This window comes from Hoplias malabaricus, chromosome 10 (genome assembly GCF_029633855.1).
Source record: "Hoplias malabaricus isolate fHopMal1 chromosome 10, fHopMal1.hap1, whole genome shotgun sequence".
NCBI classification, from domain to species: domain Eukaryota; kingdom Metazoa; phylum Chordata; class Actinopteri; order Characiformes; family Erythrinidae; genus Hoplias; species Hoplias malabaricus.
This window is the reverse complement of record NC_089809.1, coordinates 28,099,018-28,121,170: the sequence shown is the minus strand read 5'-3', so window position 1 is coordinate 28,121,170 and position 22,153 is coordinate 28,099,018. Positions and strand designations below refer to the sequence as shown.

The window sequence follows — 22,153 nt, the reverse complement described above, 5'->3', positions numbered from 1 at the left end:
ATGTGAAGCCAGCGACCAATTCTATTCAAACTGCTGCACAAAACAACTTGGAGAACTGCTAATTGCCAATATCCGTTATGCAGGTATGGAGTAAGATTATAATATGGAGTAAGATTAAAAATAAATGTCTGCATGCTCATATGCTTTCGTACATAAATATTTAATTTGTACATTAATATTTTAATTTGTTTTGTGTGTGTTTTGTACGAATACGAATTCTAAGCGTTTGGGACTTACTTTAACTGCAGAGGGCTGCTAAAGAACAGGTGATCGCTCAGACTGACCAATGAGGTGTAAAGGGTGCTTTAAGCCCGCCCACACTTCCTAATCAAAATAATGAACCGCATACAAAACACGGACTGTATTCTCTCGTTCCTGTCTTCGTGTGTTCAAACTTAAAACGAATAAACGAGCCGGATTTTTTTCCTTTCTCCCATTCTCCATTCAGTCCCAGAACCAAACTGATAAAATGTTCACGGACCCTGCCGCCACCACAAGTTCAAAACAAGGCGCAGGGCACAGACGCATGCGCACTATATCGAATCGATTAGTCTTCTGCTCTATGCATCTTGCCTGTGAGTCCAGTGACATATTTTTTGACAGTTTTCTCACCTTCCAATTCGTACCCGTAATAATTCAAGTCGTATTCATAAGTCTTTTTTTATCTTATATTTATTTAGAAGTTGTATTCGTACAAAACAGACTTTTGTCCATCCATCCATCCATTCATTATCTGTAAGCGCTTATCCAACTCAGGGTCACGGTGGGTCCAGAGCCTACCTGGAATCATTGGGCGCAAGGCGGAAATACACCCTGGAGGGGGCGCCAGTCCTTCACAGGGCACAGACCTTTAAATATTTATGTACGAAAGTATATAAGCATGCACACGTTTATGTTTGACAGTAATCGTACTCCATGTCTACTCACCTGGAGAGAGTGAAGCCAATGCTGTTTTGGACTCCTAGCCTTGGATAAGGAACATTTATATTTAAGTGTGAATATAACTGCTCATAATCTATAACCTTATAAATAATGTATATCACTGATGGTATCTAGTAGGAACGGCACGGCACAGTGGAGCAGCAGGTAGTTTCTCTGTCACACAACTCAAACTCTGCCTCGCATCCCCATCTGAGTGTGTATTGTTGTATTAGGTCGGCCTCTCTCCTCATTCTTTTATTCTTTGACAGTTAATTCAGTAACAGTTTTGATATTTTGATGTTCAGTACCAAAAGAGGGCCCTGTTCAACTTCATTAAGAAGCACAACAGCAGAACTACTGGCGTCAAAAACATGATTTTCTGTACATTTGTTTTAGAGAAACAAAATTTGTAGGCGGGCAGGATCGTTATAGTTCCACTAGAGGGCATAATTCTCCTTTAAAACAAAATCAGCTGCGCTCATGCTGTGGTATCCAGTAAGGAGACTGCTCTCATTTTTCATTCATTCAAAAATGCCAAAAACAGAACAAGTTTTGCAGAAATTGTAAATTAGTAACACAATTCGAAATGCCTTAGTAAATTAACATTAAAAATGTGGTAATTCTACATATGATCAAAAGTTTGTGGACATCTGCTCATCATCTGAAATCAAGGGAATTCATAATTATAGTAACACTGCTTTTCAGGTAGATGGTGAAACAGTGATGTGAAAATTTGATTGTTTTCTGTCATATGTGTGAGGTCGGCACAGGTTTTGGACCATTTCAACATATCCTAAAGATTAGAAGGCTTTATACCCCCTGTTCAACTCATGGCACTCTAAAGCGACTCAAGCGTATCCTGTTCTATTGCCTGCAATGGGTGTACATTAAAATAGTTGAACAAATAAAGACTGTCCACCAATGTTTTAAAAGAAATGTCCATTTAATGTAATTCATCTGAATATAAAAATACAGGCACTTACCAAATAACATGGACAGGAAAGCTTGATCAGCACTGAAAGCCAGAGTGATAATTTAAAGCCTCCCAAAACAATCAGTATCATCGTTGAAAAGTTATATATTTATTTATTGGATATGTGTGTGTTTATAAATATATGAAACAGTCTTAATGCTTGGGATGTGTTCATACGTAAATGCTCCATATGCCCATCCAAATAAACAATGTAAACAGTACTTTCCATATCAAAGTTTATTGCTGACATGCATGTAGAGATTTATGAAGTACAAAAATATGTCTTTTATACAAATTTGATTTTATCTCTGTACATTTTCCCAGTTTCATCTCTGATATCTATCCAACCAAGCAGCTTACAACACCAAACCTTTAGGCTTTTAGCCATTTTTACCATCATCTATTTCTACAACAATTTAGTTTTCCAGTTAGTAAAATATGTAATTGTTAATACGACAGGACAAGAAAAATCATATTTCTAAACAAAAATTGCTTTGACTTCAAAATGAAATCTCCCAATTTATCACTACAGAGATGAGTCTTCTTTTTTAGTGCATTTGCAATTCAACTGTGAATTTAACTTCTGAAAACCACACACAGCTATCCAAATTATATGGTATGTTAATTGCAGAGATCTTGTGGCACATCTTGCAAGTCTGAGTCATGCATTAATTTCTTCTAAAAATGTATAAACAACATAGCTCAATAACATACACGTCTCATGCTGCAAATACAGCTTGGCCATCTGATGCCAAGAGCGCTACAAATAACTGTCTATGCAGGGAGCAATTCTGTTTGGACACTTAAACGGGGCGGTCATTTAACAGCAGAAATTAGCTAAAAATGTAGTTCCTCTGTGTTAAGTTACTGACTTAACAAGAACACAATCACATTGTAAACCTACAGATTTACAGTGAGAAGATTGTGCAGGAAGTCAGTACTTTGCTCTGCATCCATTGGGCAATTGGGCACACGTTGTTCAATTTGTGATAGGGTACTTATATTAGCCCCACAGAGAATTCTCTCACAAGCACACTCTTTCTCACAAGCATGCCATCTACTACAATACTGCTTTATACCCAAGAAATATTCACATTGAGGTGGGAGTAGACTAATGCTTTCAATGGCAGGCAAAATCACTTTGACAAGTACTCATCTCTTGTTGAAGTACTGGTGTAACTCTGCAAGATGACAGCCTACTGGTATTTGTACTATGAACACAAACTGCCATCAAGATGGTATTTACACACTGGCCAGAGTGCGGTGTTGTATTAAACTTGCAGGATAAACTCTACATCATTTCTAAATGTAATTCTAATGTGTGCTATAATTTAGATTGCGTAAAAATAGAGCTATGCAAAGTCAGTCTCATTATTTATGTAGCTTAATAACCCATCAGGATTGTGGCAAAAATTACTCGAAAATTAAGAAAAATAAAGTGGGGGGGGGGGGACCTTCACATGGGATTACAGGGGGGGGAAATGTAAAGATCACAGCAATGCTTTAGAGAAGGATTATGCAATGATCTCATGATACTTCACACCTTAAAAGGACAGAGGGAGTTCAAAAATAACAGGAAAGCAAGACAATTTATACATAGCGAATAAATAAAAAATGAACACCCATAAAAAGGAATAAGAAAAAATAAAAGTGGAAAGCCAAGAAGATTCACTCATGCTGCCTGCAGGGCTGCTTTAGCCTCCAAAAGCTTAGCAGCAGAAATAACTAGAACTACAGGTGAGAAGCTCAGAGACCAGTACAGTACTGGATTGTTTCCTTTTCCTTAAAAAAAAAAAAATAATAAAAAAATAAAAAAAAAAATACACACCCTAGTGGAACCAGCCAGGACCTCACAAACTAAATCACAGGTTCACAGACCGATGTAAGACAACCTGTTTACTAAGATATATCAAAGCATCAAAGATATATATTCACTGCTAAAATGACAATCTCTCAATCTAAGGCAAGCTATTCAGTGGCTATGAATTATACAAGTAGCTTAAATGAAATTGGAAAACAGTCCACACAAGATCAGGAATACTTATATCCTGCAACATTATCATCAATAATGAGAAAAATAAATAGATGCGACTGTTGTTTTGAATGGATTATATTTAATTTTTTCTATGCCTGATACATAAAGAAAATGTAATTAAATGAAAAGAAGGCAAGGATTAGAATCGGTTATACATTCCTGATCAATGCTGACTACTGTAGGTTCTGGGTTTAGTTAAGTGGCTGTTTCCTGGTACCCTGGTCTGAGGGGCAGAAATTATCTTTGCGCTTAATAAGAACAACAGAACCATGACGCCCACTGCAGGAGATGCACTTCAAAGCACTGGCTGCTTTTCAAAGGGTGAGTGGCCTGGGTTGCCAGCGGAGGAGAGCTTAAGGGAGGCGCTTACATGGCTTAACGGAGCTTAAACTTCCGCGTGATTGCAGCCTAAGCCATCCTGCTTCCCAATGGCTTCCCCTCACCTCTGACTGCACCAATCTACTCAGTGTGCAGATCCTCTGCTCTCTGCACAACCAGCACCATAACCAATCCAATTAGGAACAGCACCAGAAAGCATCTATTATTTGGTTATTGGTAATCAATATGAAGTAGATAACTACACATAACCCACATAAGCCTTTTTCTTGAAATCTGTTGTAGACCTAAATATACATTTATAAAAAAAAAAGGCATTACATTTCAGAAATCTGAATTTGCCATATTTCACGTTATGATTTCATAACATCTAGTGCGATGTCAGTGTTTTTTTTTTTTACCTGACATGAAACTGTCATGACACCTGGGTTGTCATAACATCGTAGCTCAATGCATGCCACTGTGATATAATGTAGCGCATGCCTTGTCAGGCTGGTTAAATAAATGGAAGGATTTTTCTCTGGTCCTTAGATAAAAAATTTTTACATTTTACCATTTATAAGACTTCAGCTATTCACTCAAAACAGATCTTGTTTAAGCCTTGAAAAAACGCTTAAGTAGGTTTTATGCGAGTTCTCATGACAAGCTTATGTAGGTGTTATTTAGCCTCATAAACACTGCCCTACAGTAAAGTGTTAGCAATAAAGCAATAATGTCTGTTTGGGAATAGATGCAAATATTAATAAAAAATATATAATAAAATAATAAACCACTCCTGGACCTGCTTGCACTTAAGAGAATCAGGGAGAGCATATCGTACCTCACAGGTCTGCAGGACATAAAAGAGGAGACTCAGGATTTTTATCATCCAATTCTTGGCATTTAGACTGTCAGCTGTACAACACTAGCTGCCTGTGAATGCCCAATCAAGGGAAGAAGGAATACACAATTTCAAAACTGAGGTTACAGCTGGCAAGACGGAAATGAAAATCTTCAATAGGAAACAACAGAACTGTGTGTCAAATGCTACTTTTCTGAGTGGGGAAAAAAAGCTTATTCAGATTGTGAGGCAAAACAAATTGCTGGTTTTAACATGCCAAAAGAGTTCCACACAAAAATAATAATGCTCTTTAACCTGTGCTTGTGGCACTACCTCCTGTATTTGGATGCTGATTTTAAAAAGAATCGATAGCATAGTTCAGAACGGACTGAGAAACAAACAAAACGAGACTGTAAGAGGTAGATTTGCAGTGTGGATGCAGATGGGACCAATACAGATGGGTCTGGATGAAGGGGAAAAGGAGGTCCGGTGGTCTGAGATGTTCCCATGGAAAGTGCTGAGACAGTAGAAAAGGAGAAAGAGAGTTGTATGTATGCATGTGTGTGCCCATTTGCTACATGATTCAGTATCTGTATTGCTGCTAATGTCTGTCAGAGTGAGAGGGAGGAGGAGTATGTCAGGGGTTCAAGTCCCACAGTTTGTGTGCTTCTCAAGCCAGAGTCCACTTTCTCAGGCAGTGAGAGGAACAGATGTGATTTAAAAAAAAAAAAAAAAAAAAAAATGCTTGAAATGGCATCTCCCCACCCAAACACTCTCAAACACACGAACACACACTAGGCCGGTTCCATGAGGCACCCTGCTCACAGTGATCGCTCCTGGCTGCAGGCGTTGCCGTAGCACTACTTCCTGAGGAAGCGCTGGGCAAGTATGGCTGCGTCCAATGGGCTGACAGGCTGAGCGTCATGGCCCAGGCGCCTCACTGGTGGCACATTGCCAAAAGGCCTCTTGCTCAGGAAGCTCTTGGCCTCATGTATAGTGTTCTTCTCCTCTGCCAGCAGCAGCTGCTGGCGCATGTAGTTCTCAAACTCGTACTGCGACGACTCCTCTGTCACTTTCACCTGAAGAGTGCAACAAGATAGTGTAGAATACAGTCACAAAGTAACCTACACAGACAACGTTGCTAGCCAGTGCTTTTACATATACATATAATTTGGCAATTGACACACTAGCAACTGAACTCAGTAAAAATGTCCAAAAAAAGTTTAAATCTCTAACAAATCTTTGTTCATACTTTTCTGCAACCTCTGACAATAAAAATAACAAGGCAGGTTGCACATTCCCAGCTTTATCACACACACAAAACACTGTAGTCTAAGGAGTTTAGCCTTGTGGTGGTCCTGTAAGGGTCCTAAACATTGAAGAAAAAGGTGAAATAAATGCAGAGCTACAGATGGACTACAGTCTGAAATTTTATAGATACAAAGTCCATCTCTGTTGTAAGTGTGGCTGATAATAATCGGTGTAGAAACAAGGAGGTTGTTTCACTATTTTGGCTGATCGTTTTATTTCTGCAACTGAACCGCAAGTTTCTACCTACAAAGTTGCATTAATATTCACAGCAAAATTCACCAGCCGATAACTGACCTCCTGCAGATGCTCTGGTTGGTTGAGCTGGTCGTCTATGTCTGGTACCACCTGCAGGGGGCCGCTCACTGACGTGACTGATTGCCTACAAGCAGAGTTCAAAGAAAACAGATCACAGATCTATGTATAATTGCTCTTGAAGGAAATGCAAACTATAAATTAGTGTTGTAAGATGCAGAAAGGAATCAGTAAAATGGGACTGACCAGGAGGCAATAATGCCACTGAGAGACTCCAGCACCTCTGAAGCAGTTAGCCTTTGCTGAGGATCCAGCACTAACAGCTTACGGATCAAACAGACCGTGCTCTCAGACACACGTCCATCCCTGCAAAGGAAAATAAGAATAAAGAATATAAGAACACACACATGACAGAGAATGTCACAAGCTAGTTTGTTGCTTGAACAGTTAAAACATACATTTTAATAAGGTTAAGAAAAATTTTTTTTTTTATAAAAGATTTATGATAGAAGGGTATCAAAAGCAGAGGTATGGGTCACTTACTCAGGGATGGAGTACTCTGCAGCTTTGATCTTGCGGAAAAGCTCTTGAGGTATGCTATCGTAGAATGGGAACTGGCCGTAGAGCATGGTGAAAAGTACCACACCAAGAGCCCACATATCACTGGGCTTTCCACGGTATGGCCGACCTGCAACAAAGCATGCAACACTATTAGCCTATAAATCTTCGACATACCAAGCTAGTGCCTTCAAAGAGCAACATTCACAATTCTTAATAGCTTACAAGAACAGGTCTTGCAGAAACACTGGGATATTTTGAATATAGATTTCTCACAATTTTTGAGATAACGTTAAACAAAATCAGGAATACTGAGGTAACTTGCATGCATAAAATGTGAATAGCGAAAAGCATAAAGTTGCACAGTGAAAGCACGCGAGTCATGCAACCCCCTTCTCTCAACATTATGAGTGTGTTAAACCCCATCAGCAAAATGTAAATGTCAAGTGATGAAACAAATAACAGTGTGTAGGAGTACATTGGACACAGTGTAAAAATATGACTTTGATAACAGACAATTCAATGAAATCAAGCAATTCTGCTAGCACAAGGCAAACTACAAACTGATTACATGTATGCCTGAGATATTTTTATTTTTATTTTTTTAAAAAAGAGGGGGGTTGATCATCTATCATATCACAGTCTGCTGTAGTGTGCATCGACTTTCCTTATCTTTTATGCCTTTAACACCATCAACTAATTTAATCAAATCACAAACATTAGCCCTGAGCAACTGCACACATTTATTATATATCTTTTAATAAATTCTGTATATTTATCATCATCATCATCACTTGTTATTTTCTTTAAATTACACACAAGGGCAGGGACATATAGAAGAACAGAAGAAAAGCAACTGAAAAGCAACCCAGCATTTTTAGTGACTTAATAGTACCATGCATAAAATAATAATAATAAGGCTCTGTTCTTGGAAAGGTGGGTAACAATATATCTTATCAGCAGACGGACATATCAAAACTCAACGTCTTTCTGTTCATGGCCATAAATAGCTAATTATAAGAGGAGCAGCAGAAAAGCTCATGAGTCACTGCTAATGACAGAGAAGGCTACAGATCTGAAGTTGTGTCATGTATAGCAGATATGTGTCTGGGCTGAGCCTCCGTGTGTCAGCCAGAACTACATGCACAAGGCATCCACATTCTTCCACTCCATGAATATTAATATATTAATCACCAGAGACAATATAGAAAGAAAGAAAGAAAGAAATATATATATAAAAATGAGAGCGAGAGAGAGAGAGAAAAAGAAAGAAAAGGAGGAGCAGTTTCCCTCTGTATGAGTCATGCTGATGACTCATTCAGGCACTGCTTCATTGTTCTATTGTCACGTTTTGCTGATCTACATCCGAGTTCCCTTTGTTTTTACGAGAACCGAGGAGAACAAAACAAAATGCTCGACCATTCCAAGCCAACCACACATACAAAAAAAATAAAAACACCTGGACTTTACCTAGTAAATAACAAATGAGTGCCATCATAATGGACAGTGACAATCTAAGAGGACAGTTTTTGTGAAAATTATAATGTAAACAAAGCTAGCAATGCTAAATACAACGAAGGACAAATTCTGTTTCATTACACAATGGACAATGAAGAGCAGTCATTATTACAGTATACTCATAACTTAAACACACAAGACACATGGAAGACCTGTGGCACACTACACAGGAAATAATACAACTTGGTAAACTAACCCTGTCGTCCCTGCTGTTTCTGACTGCTGTCGTGATCAGTGCAGCGTGGGTGGTTGAGTTTATGAGTTTTGATTACAGTGGTGACATGAAGGGTGAGTCACAGTCTCTCTCTCTCACACTCACACACACATACAAACACACAAACAACATCTCACCACTCAAGACGTCAGGGCTAATGTAGGCTGGGCTTCCTCTCTGGTCCTTCAGTAGATCTTCTTCACTCACCAAATGCTTACCCAGGCAAAAGTTGGTGATGGTGATCCGGTGAGTCCTGCAACACAGGCACACAAAGCAATACAACTTAATAGTCCATTATATTTTACAATCAAAAATGTGCCAATAAAGAAAAAAGGGAACAAAACTTTGAATATTCTTGACCAGATTTTTCCAACTCTACGTCCTGAAACTTTCCCCGCTGTTGTTGGGTTAGCTTTACTGGTATCTGCATCAACTTGTCTGATATTTTCATGTGTGTCATCTCAACTAAAATGTTGTGGGTGGCAAAGAGCCATGGAGTGCAGCAGAAAAGCAATGCCCTGCCTTTACAGAGAACCAAACTAAACATGACAGTACACACAGAGTCTGCACTCTGACAAACAAGTGTGTCAACCTGTGGCTTAGCACAGAGCACATGGATGACTAACTTTTCACAGTAAAGAGGAGTGATCAGAGATGTTTTCATTGCAAGGCATACAAACTGTTGCTCACAAAGTCCATGTGCATGGAGCAAACTGCTCTGCAGAGTGTTGCTATGGAAGGATCCATCCAATGGATCTGGTTTATACAAAAACACAGCTGTAGTGCCTCATCACTGTAGCTTTATTCATGAAACCATTCTCTCAGTCACATCCTCTTTTCCACTGCTTCTCCAAATCTCTCTCACTTTCACACACTGACAATGACTAACACATACAAACACAAGGCTAAAATTAGGGCTGTGCCTCAAGCCCTGTGACTTTCTGGGAAAGCTTCCTATTGATTTAAAAGTAAACCAAGCGTTTATAGAACACACATTTCAATATATGTGGTGTCAGTCTGGTCACACATCTGTTTAGACCCCACTGCTGTGTTAAGAGTTGTTTTGATAAGAGCCTGCAGGGTATTCCACACAGTAAGGCAGATAAGCGCAAAGTGAGAAATGTCAAGAACACCATGTCCTTATCTTTATCCTCATATTTTTGTCAGAAATTTTTACTTGTGAAACATAACCCAGGTCTCCTTCATCCTGCTCTGTCACCTCTGTTGCAGCTCCTGAGCTGCTGAAGCCTGTCTGCTCTTCTCACGATGGTCCCTCAGGATGCTAAACCACAACATTTTGTCTCCACTTCCCGCACACACGAGGGAAACCGGAAGAATCTTTGCTTCTCCCTGCAGCTAAAAATAGCCCCACTAATGGGTAAAGCTAAAAGATTTAAATGCAAGGAGGAAGTCTTAAGGCTGAAACCCTGACACAGCCATCTCCATTTGAAAGCAACACAGGGCTTTCATACAACTTTTCAATGAAAGGAATTCCTAAGTTTAAGCAACATTGGACAATACAGGAACTATGTTTATAGCAACTGAGATGACTGAAGTAGAAAGAAGGACTGTGAAAGGTAACTTTACACTGTTACTCCAATAAAATGGCAGTGCAAGATTACCTTCTCTCTTTCAGTCCTTTTTTTTTTACTCCATAAAATTTAACAAAAATAGATTTCAGGAGATTCTATGTAACCATCTATAGCACTGCTTAGCATTCAGAAACCCAGTTAAAAGTAACTTGCAGTCAAAAGAGATATTGCACACCATTTCAGCACTCACCTGCCTTTACTACTAAAGCACATAACCACTGCACTCAGCACTTTAGTATAAAACACACACAATGTAAGGTTTACAGGTATGACTGTGTCTGTCTGGCTGTGTGTGTGTGTGTGAGAGAGAGAGAGCACATGTATACAAGAAGAATGTGTAGTTGTTGTGAGATATTGTCCGTCTGCAAATATCCCTGTAAATCTCTAAGAAAACATGAAAGAAAACCTCTAAAATATAGTTGCTATATTAAGTTAAGGTTTCTGTGTTATTCTCTGCTCACTTTGTGATGCTAAAAAGTTAATAGAATCTAAAATTCTGTTTACGTTCAGATGCTCAAGGTGAAATGATATGTTTGAAGGAAAAAAATGACTGCTTGTATGTTGCTGAAGTTAAACTTTTTTTCTTTTTTTTTTTTAATTGTCAGTGTGCCACTATATTATAGGAATATATTTAGGAATCAGTACAAACATTCATCCCTAAATATCCTGCATGCAAACTGACCAGAGAGCTACCAAATGGTGAGAAACCATCCCCAGAAATTTATTTTAAAAAAGTGGTTTTCTATTAGGATTTTAGCATATATTTGTATTAAAACATAAATGCAAAAGCTGACACAATTTGACTACTGAGTTGTTGCAGCACTAAAGAACCACAGTGACAGGGAAAGTGTGTGTACTCTGCAGGACATGAGGGAGGTGTGAATGGGCGGAGTCAGCTGTTTGAAAGGTGTGACTGAATCTCAATCACAGTAGTGTGCTATGCCTCTCAGTACCATATTGAATAGATATCCCAGATATCAATTATTAGCCTCTGTTTACTAATGAATTGATTATTAAATGCTGAAAATAAAGTAGTATTTAATATTATTTTATTTGGCATGTATTTAAATAGTATGCATCTAAGTTGTTTTCAATTCTGTCCTGAGCAAGGGAGATTTTTGGGCAGTGTAAAAACAAAAAGTCATCTCTATGACAAAGAAAGCATGAAGCTGATGTCTACACCTGGAGCCCGTCTCATGAATCAGGATGTCTCTCGGCCTGAAAACTAAGCTTAATTTGATCCAACCCTGGATTTTCTGGCTCATGAGAAGTTTGCTTTTTGGCTAATATCAATACTTAATTCTTAACTTATTTTTACTGATTTATATTTAGCTTTTTTCTTTGACAAAATATAATGCTGGTTTGCTCATGGTTTATGTAACTGACTTTTGGTCTTAAACGCCACTCTTTCATATAAATTTGCACAAGGATTACTCACAGTGAATATCTATTCCTGGGTTTTGTCATTTTCCAAGTAGATGACATTTAAATCCATTGGATTAAAAACATTAAATTAAAAAGTAAAAGTTACCAATTAGAATAAGACTACACATGTAAAGGTTATTAAATATGTTTCTAATCCATTAAGAGTCTTTAATAAACAGTTTTAACACAGAGAAAAAGGGCAACAGTGGCCAACTAGTGAACCCACGTCCATCTACACTGTTAAACCTCAGATCCTGACAGACACTGATCTTGCTTTGTCTTCCCCATCAGTTGACATTAGGGCTATCAGCATTATCACATATTTGTTAATGCATTTAACCACCAATTTTAATACATTAACCACCAACAGAGTGTCTTTTATACATGTATGATAATGTGGTTTACCTTAACATGTGAAATGACTAAACTCACATTCTCTGGTCTTAGCTTAGTCTTTAACTTGACATTTCCAGTATATTCTGGCACTTTCAGTATTACACAAATAAGAGGTCATGGTTGTCCTTTCTATCTCTGTGTTGCAAATGATTATTAAATGGCAAGTAAGGTGTTTACAATCTAATTAATAACCATGTAATCAAATTTAGTCTTATTTTAAAGTAGTATCAAAGTAAATATTTAAAGAGGCTGGAATATATCCTACCAATGGTCCCTTTTAAAATACCCCTACCCCAAACAACTCACTACATTCATGTAAATTGCTAAATTTCCTTCAGAATCAATGAGGTATCTATCGATGTATCTGTCATCACAATATACAAATGTAGTCTTTTTTTATTTAAATAATGTAGACAATATGGGAATTACATCACCTGCCTGAATCTCTTATAGAGACCTTTATCCAATGGACTTGACAGGGGCTGTTACTATGGTACATCCTCATCTCATTTCCTAGCTCTCAGCACACATTTTGCAATCAGCAAAAGGAACAGGTTGAAAAGACGAAAGGGCAAAAGAGGTATGTGGAAAAACTGCAGAGGGAGAGCCCTGCCAGGGTGACGTGTATGAGTGTGTGACTCAGCTCTGAGCTATGGATCCTTGGCAGGGCTCTGTATTGTCTCCAGCTGGGACAGAGTGTTCTCTCCTGATCTACTGAGCCAGTCAGACCAGAGCACTCCCTTTCATCATCACCACACGTAAGCTTTTGTGTCAATCTATCAAACTGATCTTTCATCATTCTTTCGTGCTTGACTACAAATCAATGTGCTGCTTCTTATTGGCATCATTCACTTTAATTCTTTCTTTTTTTCACAAAAGAAAACTCCTCTATATCTGTAAACTATAATAGCCTAAAAAAACTAACACCAACTGGGCAAAATGTTCTATCTGCTATCTTTTGATTGTTGCAGAAAAGGGATAGATAGGCAGATGGATGAATGATTTTGATTTTCATAAGAATCAATATAAAAAGACACATGGTCAACTCTAAATGTTTGACTACAGTAATGGTAATGTTGGGGTTGCTGGGAGACACTCAAAATGGACTCCGCTGCACCATGTGAGCATGCTGTCAAGCTCACATGGTGCTGCAGGGTGAGTTCCAAGATTAGACTGATGGAGATTTAGTGTGAGCCTCATGTGGTTCCAACACATGCTTGCAAATGTGAGCAGCTAGACCTTAGGATTTTTAATTATTTAGTTTACAGCATCCTAATTTAAGCCAGTTGTCAACCACCAGAATGTTTCTTGAACTTTCTACTATATATATCTAATATAATAAAGGGGAATTTCATCAATTTGTGAAAACACTCAAAGCCAAATGGCTCACATACTCCCAAGACTTTGGAATTCTGCAGTAACTATCTGATTCACTGCACTCGCTGACCTGAAATGCCCCATCTCCATGTGTAGCTATTCCCCCATTTCTCTCCCCCCTCAAGAGAACAAGGCAAGGACACGTTCCACACTGCCTTGTTTTCACTGGAAAAAGCTCCCTCTTTTGCTTCCCAAACTCTAACCACTGTGCTGAATCACAGCATTATCTCTCCAGGGCTAGAGGTCAGGTTTCTCTCGGTGAACCACCTGCCTGAAGGCCAAACGAATGTCACAGAGACGTCTTTAAGATTCTCTAGCACAGCAGGTAAAAAAAAATAAAAATAAATAATAAATAATAACTAAATACCAAGAGATAAATCCCTACCTTTTGTTAAGAACCATATTTCCAAGCTTCAAGTCTCTGTGCACAATGTTCTTCTGCAGAGAAAAACAATAAGACATTTTAAAAAGTGCATAGATACTTATAAACAAGACATCCATCTACATGCAAAACCTTAAGCCAGCACTCACCTTATGAAGTGCCTCAACCACTCGCACTACGTCATAGAAGATGACAATAGCCTCACGCTCACTTAGCCTCTTCTCCTTAATAACATAGTGTTGCAGGTTGATGAGGTCAACTGTTTTGTAGCTGAAGTCATGAGCACACAGACAATCCAGCACTAGACAGATCCGCTTCTTCATCTTTCGCACCTTATTGGCATCCATGTCCTCTATAATTTCATAGGAGCGATCCTGAGAACCAGAGAGCGATCAGGAGGGAAATTAGAAAGGGAAGAACCTTTACAGTTGCAGCTTTACCTAGATATTTACCTGTGATTAAACAGGACACAATGTGGCGTGCCAAGTAAACTCATGGAAAGTAATGATTATGTTTATGAATCAGAATTTAATATTTTTGATCACTGATATCACATCTTGTTTATTCAGAACATTATGATATATCTACATGTACATATTTTACCAGTTTATATTTGTTTAAAGTTCCACATGTATGAATAACAAATAATGTTACTGGTAAATGTAAATTTAATGTCCTGAGTTTTGGGTATAAATAGACCACCCACCCACACCCACAGTAGCAGTACCTTTATCATAACATCTTTGAATATTCAAATGCAAAACACCTTATAGCATAATATAAATCTTCTCTTAAAAATATCAAATTTATAAGTGCAAAAGTTATATATTCTCTATATACATAAGAAGAATTTAAACATGGCTGGGCATTAAATTGAGGCCTGATAAGCATGTGGACAGACTGATGGTAACCCTGCCTCTAGGCAGACAGAGGTGATCCATATTTTATTACCCGCTGTGGAGAGGAGCTGTAACAACCCAATCAATAGCGCAAGCTTGAATGAATGGTGCCCACAGCTCAGTCATGCAATTGTGAAGCTATGCTTTGCTGGGAGAAGATGAGAAGCCGCTATGGCAGAGAAGTAGATGAGAGAGTTTGAGAAGAATGTCTGGCTAAAACAGAAACTAAACTAACTGATTAGTCAATTAAGAGTGCTGTGCAGCGAAAAAGTTTTTTTTTTTAGCGAATGTGTGGACTCTAAGAATTATACATGACTAGTCACAAAAGACGTTGTGACAAACTGAATTCTAACAGTTGCAAAACTGAAACCGTAGGAGAGAAATAAAAAGGCTCATGAGTAAATAAGCATGAGAGATCACTTCAGAACATGGAACATGTGCATTTACTTAATAAACCCTGCAGCATGAATCTGATACATTTGCTTTGCTTCTACCTGAAACAGGCCGTGGTGATGCACCACTCCATCCTGGTTATGGAGCAGAGACAGCAGTGAGTATTCGGTGTGCAGCAGCATCTTCCCTTGCCTCTCTTCTTGCGTCTCCCCGGCTGTGTCCACTCGCTCCTCTAGAGTCAGAATCTACAGAAAAGGTTAAAGCTCAGAGGGCATGACACCAACAGATAGCTCACCTCAGCCTCTCAACAACCTTATCTATCCAGAGGTGACAAAGCAGGCTCATTCTTGATCTTGAGACAACACAGATGACCAGAGAGAGATGCAGCCTGGACAAGAACTGACAGATATTGACCTGCCTACAAGAGAACTGGCTGAAATTCTGAAATCCCAGGATGGGCTCCAAATACATTCTTGCAGAAACAAAAAAGGGGTCTTAGGATCATTATCTAACTGCCCATCATAAATTGAGGCATCTCTTGTATAAGGTCATAAATGAACAATATGGAAGAGGCCTGTAAAGGAAGGTCAAAGGTTCACCATGACAAAAAGACACTGGGGCTTTTGTTTGCTCACTGCCCTAGAAAGGTGACATGCTAATAAATGTCAGAAGTTACTAACTTACTTTTAGCTGGTAGAAATCGTCTGTCCCGTCTCTCCTGGCCAAACACTGCGCTATGCTCTGCACAGGAGAGTTCCCCAGTTTGGGACCTGGTAAACAGGAGGTGGTGGTGGAATGAACAGCTGTTGTTGGACCAAAAGGTACAGTTTGTGCACTTGAGTGCAATTTTCCCTTAGAAGAAAAATCTACACTCACTTATTAGAAAGACTCTTCCATCTAATATGTTGCATTTCTAACAAATCCTTGACTGTGTAAGTCAATTCAACAGTAAACAACCACACTGCTACAGTCAAAATTGAATAAATTAAAATCATATGAAATATTTCAGGTATTTTACCTGAGTAACCACATATACGGTGTTTGTGCTAGATGCTATAATAACCAAACTTAGCATATGACATTAACGAGTTTCTTACCTAAGACAAATGGACCAGCTCTCTTAGCATTGCCAGATATCCCAGGACAAAGAAGCTTACTGGCCCTCCCGGATGACTCCCCTGCTCCTCTCTCAGAAGCACGACGCTTAGACATTCTGTAGATCTGTAAAGACAAATCAAAAGCAGATTAGGGGGAAAAAAAAAAAAGACACTTGCAAGCAGTTAAAGAATAACATTTTTAGTCAAAAAATATTTGATCCAGTCTGTGGATAAATAACAAAATGCACTTTTGAACACACTTTCTGAGCACCTTCACAATACTGCAGCAACAAGAACACTGAAGGAAACCAGCTCATCTCATTCCAAATCTGAAAGAAAACATCCAGTCCACAGCTACTGATGGCTTCCAGTAGACTGGCAGCAAAGAGTGAGTCACAGGGATTGAGAAAAAAAAAGTATGGGGGATGGGGGTTGGTGTCAGTAAAAGATAACCCCTCCCCACCTCTTCAGAGCAATCAGAAGGTTTGCCAAGAGCACTAGCACTGAATGAATGGCAGGCCATCACAGATCCATTTGCATCAACAGAGGATGGCTGCTGGTGTGAATTCTCCTGGTGTGACCTCACAAACACAAATGGGGACACATGCATAAGCTATGCACAGACACAGTGGGCAGCCATACATTTAAGATCAGCAGATGTGTGGACTGCATGCACAGCAGATGGGCCCCCATGCACATGTACACCAAAGGAAGATCAAGTCAACAAAAATAGATTACGGCCCCATGGTCAAGTCTGCCGTTTTTATTAACCCTTTCCCTCTCATTCCTAATCCTTCTGCTCTTAATCTGTGAAGTTTATCTGCAAACTGACACGGTGCAACACATACCTTGTAGAAAAAAAGGGAAAAAAATAAAATAAAAATATCAAAATCCCTCAGGCATTTAACATTAGAGTAATGCTTAAAATAACTAATTTAAATACGTCTTTAAACTGGTATATCAAGCATTAGCTTTTTTAAATACAGTGTAAACACCTAGGGCAGCTATAGCAGGGGAGCCTTGCTTGTTTGTTTTGCCAGGAAATTGGTTCCTCTAATTTGATGAAACTCTGGTTCCTGTAAGAAGGAAGTACATGCCCAACATTAACACAGCATGATTCACAGAGAAGCTCCAAAGTGCTCACTCATGCCATGATTGGTCAAAAACAACAAACATCTTCATACCAATGTATTAAACGTGGGGGAAATTGATTTTTTTTGTTTGCAGTATTTTGATTAATTCTATAAATAAACACAGTAAAGCTAAAACCAGAATAAGCCATGTAAAACTACTGCACATTTTAATTTAGACCAGTTAACATACAAGTTGTGTATTCCTAATATTAGACATAATTAGGATTCATATTCTCCATCTCTGAATGGAAAGAATAAGCATTTAAAAATCCTTTGATGCTATTCTCTCACTGAACACAGCTTGTCTGGAGGGAGTAGGAGTTCATTTGGCTGCTATTGTACATAAATTCTCACTTCTGACAGGGTTTCTTTTTCTCCTCAAGCTCCAGACTGTTGACAATGCGACAGACATGAGCGACAGACATGAGCAGCACCCTTTGAAATTCTGCACAATTACTCCATATCCATGCCTTTATCCACAAATGTCTCTTAAATGTTACCAAGAAATTACACCAAACACAAAGTATTAAAGTGACTTGATGAAAGCAGGCTACAAGTTAAATAATTAACTTCAGTCCAGTCCTCACACTATAAGACAGGATACCTACATTACCTTCAGCCCACTCTAAGGCCAATTTATGCAGAGTACTTGGCAGTTGCCTCTGGGCAAAACTGGGTTATGTAAGACCATGAAGTACCAAATCAATGTTATCAACAATCACTCCTAAGCCTTGGAGTTAAAAAAAAAAAAAAATATGTTAATCAACAATGTGTTTTACCATGCAATACTTTTAAGTGCAGATTCAGAGAAACAAATATACAGCGCCATTGAAAAATACAATATTAAGCATGGAAAACAGAAGAAATTTATTACTTAAAACATTGTACATTTTTCACAATGCATCTTTCTCCATCAGGTCTGTAAGCTAACATGTGGAAATTATACTGCAGAGCCAGTCCCAAAAACAAACATATTTAGATAATACAGACTTTAATATAGACTACAGAATATTCAGATAGCTACAGGAATAATGCTAAATACAACATACAAAATAAATAATTAAATAAAAAAAATAAAAAAATATATAAAAACTGTTTATATCCAAGGGACAAAGTGAAGCTGAAAATATAAGACATATTGTTAATTAAAACTATAAGTAGACGTCAAGGAAATATAATAACAGGACAAATGCAGGATATGGGCCTTTAAAATCAATTTCATCTTTCATTTATTTCATGCATTTTCTTCTTAGGTAATGTCATCCAGAAAGCTGAGTGTTGTGGTGAACCAAGGTTATTTATTTGTGTGTAATGGCTTTTGAACATTAACGCCAGTGTAGCTAGCTAAATTTAGAGGCACACATTTTAGCAACGTGGGAAATGGCTGCAGAATTTTTACTAGAGCATGTCTACTAGAACTGATTATATTTAAAAGTGAAGAACAGTTGTTAAATCAGATTTTGGAGGACAGACTTTGATCCTGAGACAAACCAAGTACCCCACTTTTGTCTCAGGTCTCTGAAAACAATGTTTTCCTTTTGTCAATGAATATCAAAATAGTACATGTTCAAAAAGATCCACAAGAGCCCCTTTTCTACATGTTTATATAAAATCTGCTCTAAGATTGCCTAAAAAGGATTAACAGGTCACTGCTCTTCTCATTAAAGATGCAAACATTCATGCCTCTTATGAGCCTTCTTTGGGCTTCATTTTCTAACATTTGATGAGCCTTTCTTTAACACAATGCTGTGTCTACAAACTCTAGAATTTTATTCTTTATTTTACACACCATGAACCACTATGCAGAACTTATTTAAATGAAAAACATTGACCTCAATGACAGGTCTGCTTTAATTCAAACACAAAGGTATTGGGAACTAAGCAAAACAATAGGTGCAGGATTTCAGCAGGCAAAAAAATCTAAATGGGGAAAATTGGGGGTGATGGGAGAGAAGGAATAGCACTGTCCTGCTCGTTCAATTCATGGCTGAGGGGCCCTTGAGCAAGGCACCGAACCCACAACTGCTCCCTGGGTGCCAGGGATGGCTGCCTGCTTGTTCACAGCCCCTAGTGCACTAGTGTGTGTGCATTCACTGTCACAGGTGGGTTATAAGCAGAAGACACATTTCGTTGTGCAACGAAAAAGAATTGCACATTTCATTTTCATTTCAGCTAGGTATTTAACTGGAAATTAAAATAAAGGGTTGTAGGTCGTGTTCAAACACCACTCATTTACTTCCAAATGTTCCAATGTTAAGTTGCATGTTGTCAAAATAGATAATATTAAATTATTTTTAGACTATAAAATATTTCATTTAAATAAACCACTTTTAAAAACGGTATATTTAGAATGTATAAACAATGGGTATAAGCTATTATATTATTTATCACACATAATAAACATATTATGAACTAAAAACTAGTTCCAATTTCTACACTGTATTTCTATATTCTGAAAAATTCAGTCACTGTCTCAGCTACTATGTAGATTATGGAATAACGCTTTCCATTATAAAAGTGGATTATATGTAGATACAAACTGAATGGTTCTCTTTTCTAGACCACAGTAGACTATATGGACGGTAAAGCTGCAGTTTAATAACCTCTATGCTGTGCACTATATAGGGAGAAAGGGAGCTATTTAGGACATAGGCAGAGTCTTCCAGCTAGATAACTGAGGCACTGTTTAAATTACTCAGAGCTATCTGTAAGGAACATGTTAACAGTAGGACATTCATGGTCACAGGAAGGTAAGAGCCACCGCTCAGGCTGGTATTACAACACAATAGAACTCACCAGCTGGCCCAATTTTTCTTTACCAGTGGATGTAATATGTGTCAGTTTAGTGAAAGAAACGCAACCGTGGCTCGAAAACAAACAGGGCTGGCTGTCTTTAGAGTACTACGCTAGTTAGCTAGCCAACTAGCTTCAAGATAGCGTTTCAGTTCCAGCTGACACTTTTAAAACCGAACGTGTGCCTCGACGAAGCTGGAGCTGTTTTGATTTTGTGGTTTTTTATTTCTAATTTAATATTCCACCTTAAATGGCGCAGCAGCCAACGTTACATTCTGCCGCCTGTTTAAGGTGGAACGGACTATTCGAGTAAGAAAGCAACTTAAGCTTTGTTGATCGATAGTAGAGCTGATCTCAGCGGTCAGTCGGGCTAACATTAACGTGCATTAACACGGCCCAGAGTTCCCCGTGCAGAGTTAAGTATAAGGATGAGGTAAGGGTGTATTTTTAATTAATAACATTAGTCACGATTAGTTTTTGTGTATCTTTAATCTCTCGTCGGACTGACGGGCCATTTAACAAGTCACTCACCTCGAGCTCAAACCGCCGGAGGGGGAAAATCCTCAGCCGTCTACAAAAGCGCCCACATCTCCGCAGAGTCTGATCCTCGGGAGTATCTCATAAACGGTGTCTGCGGGACGTAGAGCGGAGGGTATTAGGGTTCTACTTAAGGAGAAACCGTCCCTGCGCCGAAGAGCCTCGACCTGCCGTCACTGATCACATCTTTCCATAGCAGCACCACCTGACAACGGAAATGACGCACGAACCCTGAGCGACAGCACGCCCCCCCACATCAAACACAAGACCCACCCTTCTGAAGGGATTCACCAATCAAATCGACTATACGCCCTTCTGTAAAGGCTCAGCCAATCAAATACCAAAATACGCCCCTTTGAAAAGGATCGGCCAATCACATACGATAATCCAAACTACCTCCCAGTCGAAATGGGGTTTAGTTTTATATCATTGCACTGTGGGCCATGCAATTCAGGTAGCCCATGGTGGATTTTGAAGTATGTCTTGAATAATCATAATGTAAAATTCATCTTCTTTTTAAATTCAATTCTGAGCTGGCTTCTCTTGATGTTCAGTAGCATGCTTTAAACATTGAGTTTCATGACAACGTTATGTGGTAACAGGTAATGTGTTCTTATGATATTTCCTTCAAGATTATGTCTGTGCAAGTAACATTGCACAGTGGAACAGTGCATGATTTCTAAATTATCAAAACTATTCTGCATATGAGGGTTTATATTTGCCTAGCTTGCCAGCATGTGAGCAGCTTTCTGAGAGTGTTGTTGGTCTCAAGATGGCTTCTTGACCTCTGTAGTTCCCTAGAACTGACATTTCTTAATAATTTTCTGCACTGTAGAAACTGCAAGCTGGAAAAACTTGTTTATGTATTTTTTAACCTTTCATTTACAGATACAGTTTTCACAGAGTTTCACATGATTACTGTCTGTTAGCACAAGGTCTGAAGATTCAGAAAATGTATTCAGCTTGGATAGTTGACAGTTCCTAATTACAGTCAGTGGCATGCCTCAGACCTAATTTTCTGATCATGGTCTAAGAAGTAAATAAAAATTAGCAGTGCTTAGCACCGTTTTGCAAAACATTTGTACAGCCTGCATTCATTTTTCTGATAAAAAAGTTTTTATGAAAACTTAAAAATTCTTTAATGTTTTTATGTAACAGAATGAAAGAATTTCTCCACAGATTGATTGTGTA

At 38.5% G+C, this 22,153-nt stretch overlaps 1 protein-coding gene across 1 annotated transcript; it reads right to left on the bottom strand.

Annotated features, from left to right (window-relative positions):
• Positions 1–1,867: 1,867 nt before the first annotated feature.
• Positions 1,868–21,180, bottom strand: stk40 (serine/threonine kinase 40). The gene is made up of 11 exons (XM_066683297.1): positions 20,957–21,180; positions 16,500–16,623; positions 16,087–16,172; positions 15,504–15,647; positions 14,260–14,484; positions 14,114–14,166; positions 9,076–9,191; positions 7,192–7,336; positions 6,895–7,014; positions 6,691–6,775; positions 1,868–6,164 (listed from the first exon to the last, which is right to left on the bottom strand). The coding sequence occupies exons 2-11, from the start codon at positions 16,612–16,614 to the stop codon at positions 5,946–5,948; spliced, it is 1,308 nt and encodes a 435-aa protein (XP_066539394.1). The 5' UTR covers positions 16,615–16,623; positions 20,957–21,180; the 3' UTR covers positions 1,868–5,945.
• Positions 21,181–22,153: the final 973 nt, after the last annotated feature.

Excerpts from the sequence above, each read along its gene's own strand:
- stk40 (XM_066683297.1), bottom strand. The coding sequence starts at position 16,614 with ATGTCTAAGCGTCGTGCTTCTGAGAGAGGAGCAGGGGAGTCATCCGGG. Across the intron at positions 16,173-16,499 it reads AGCTGGTCCATTTGTCTTAG|GTCCCAAACTGGGGAACTCT; the intron begins GTAAGAAACTCG and ends CCTGTTTACCAG. Across the intron at positions 6,776-6,894 it reads AGTGGCATTATTGCCTCCTG|GCAATCAGTCACGTCAGTGA; the intron begins GTCAGTCCCATT and ends CTCTGCTTGTAG.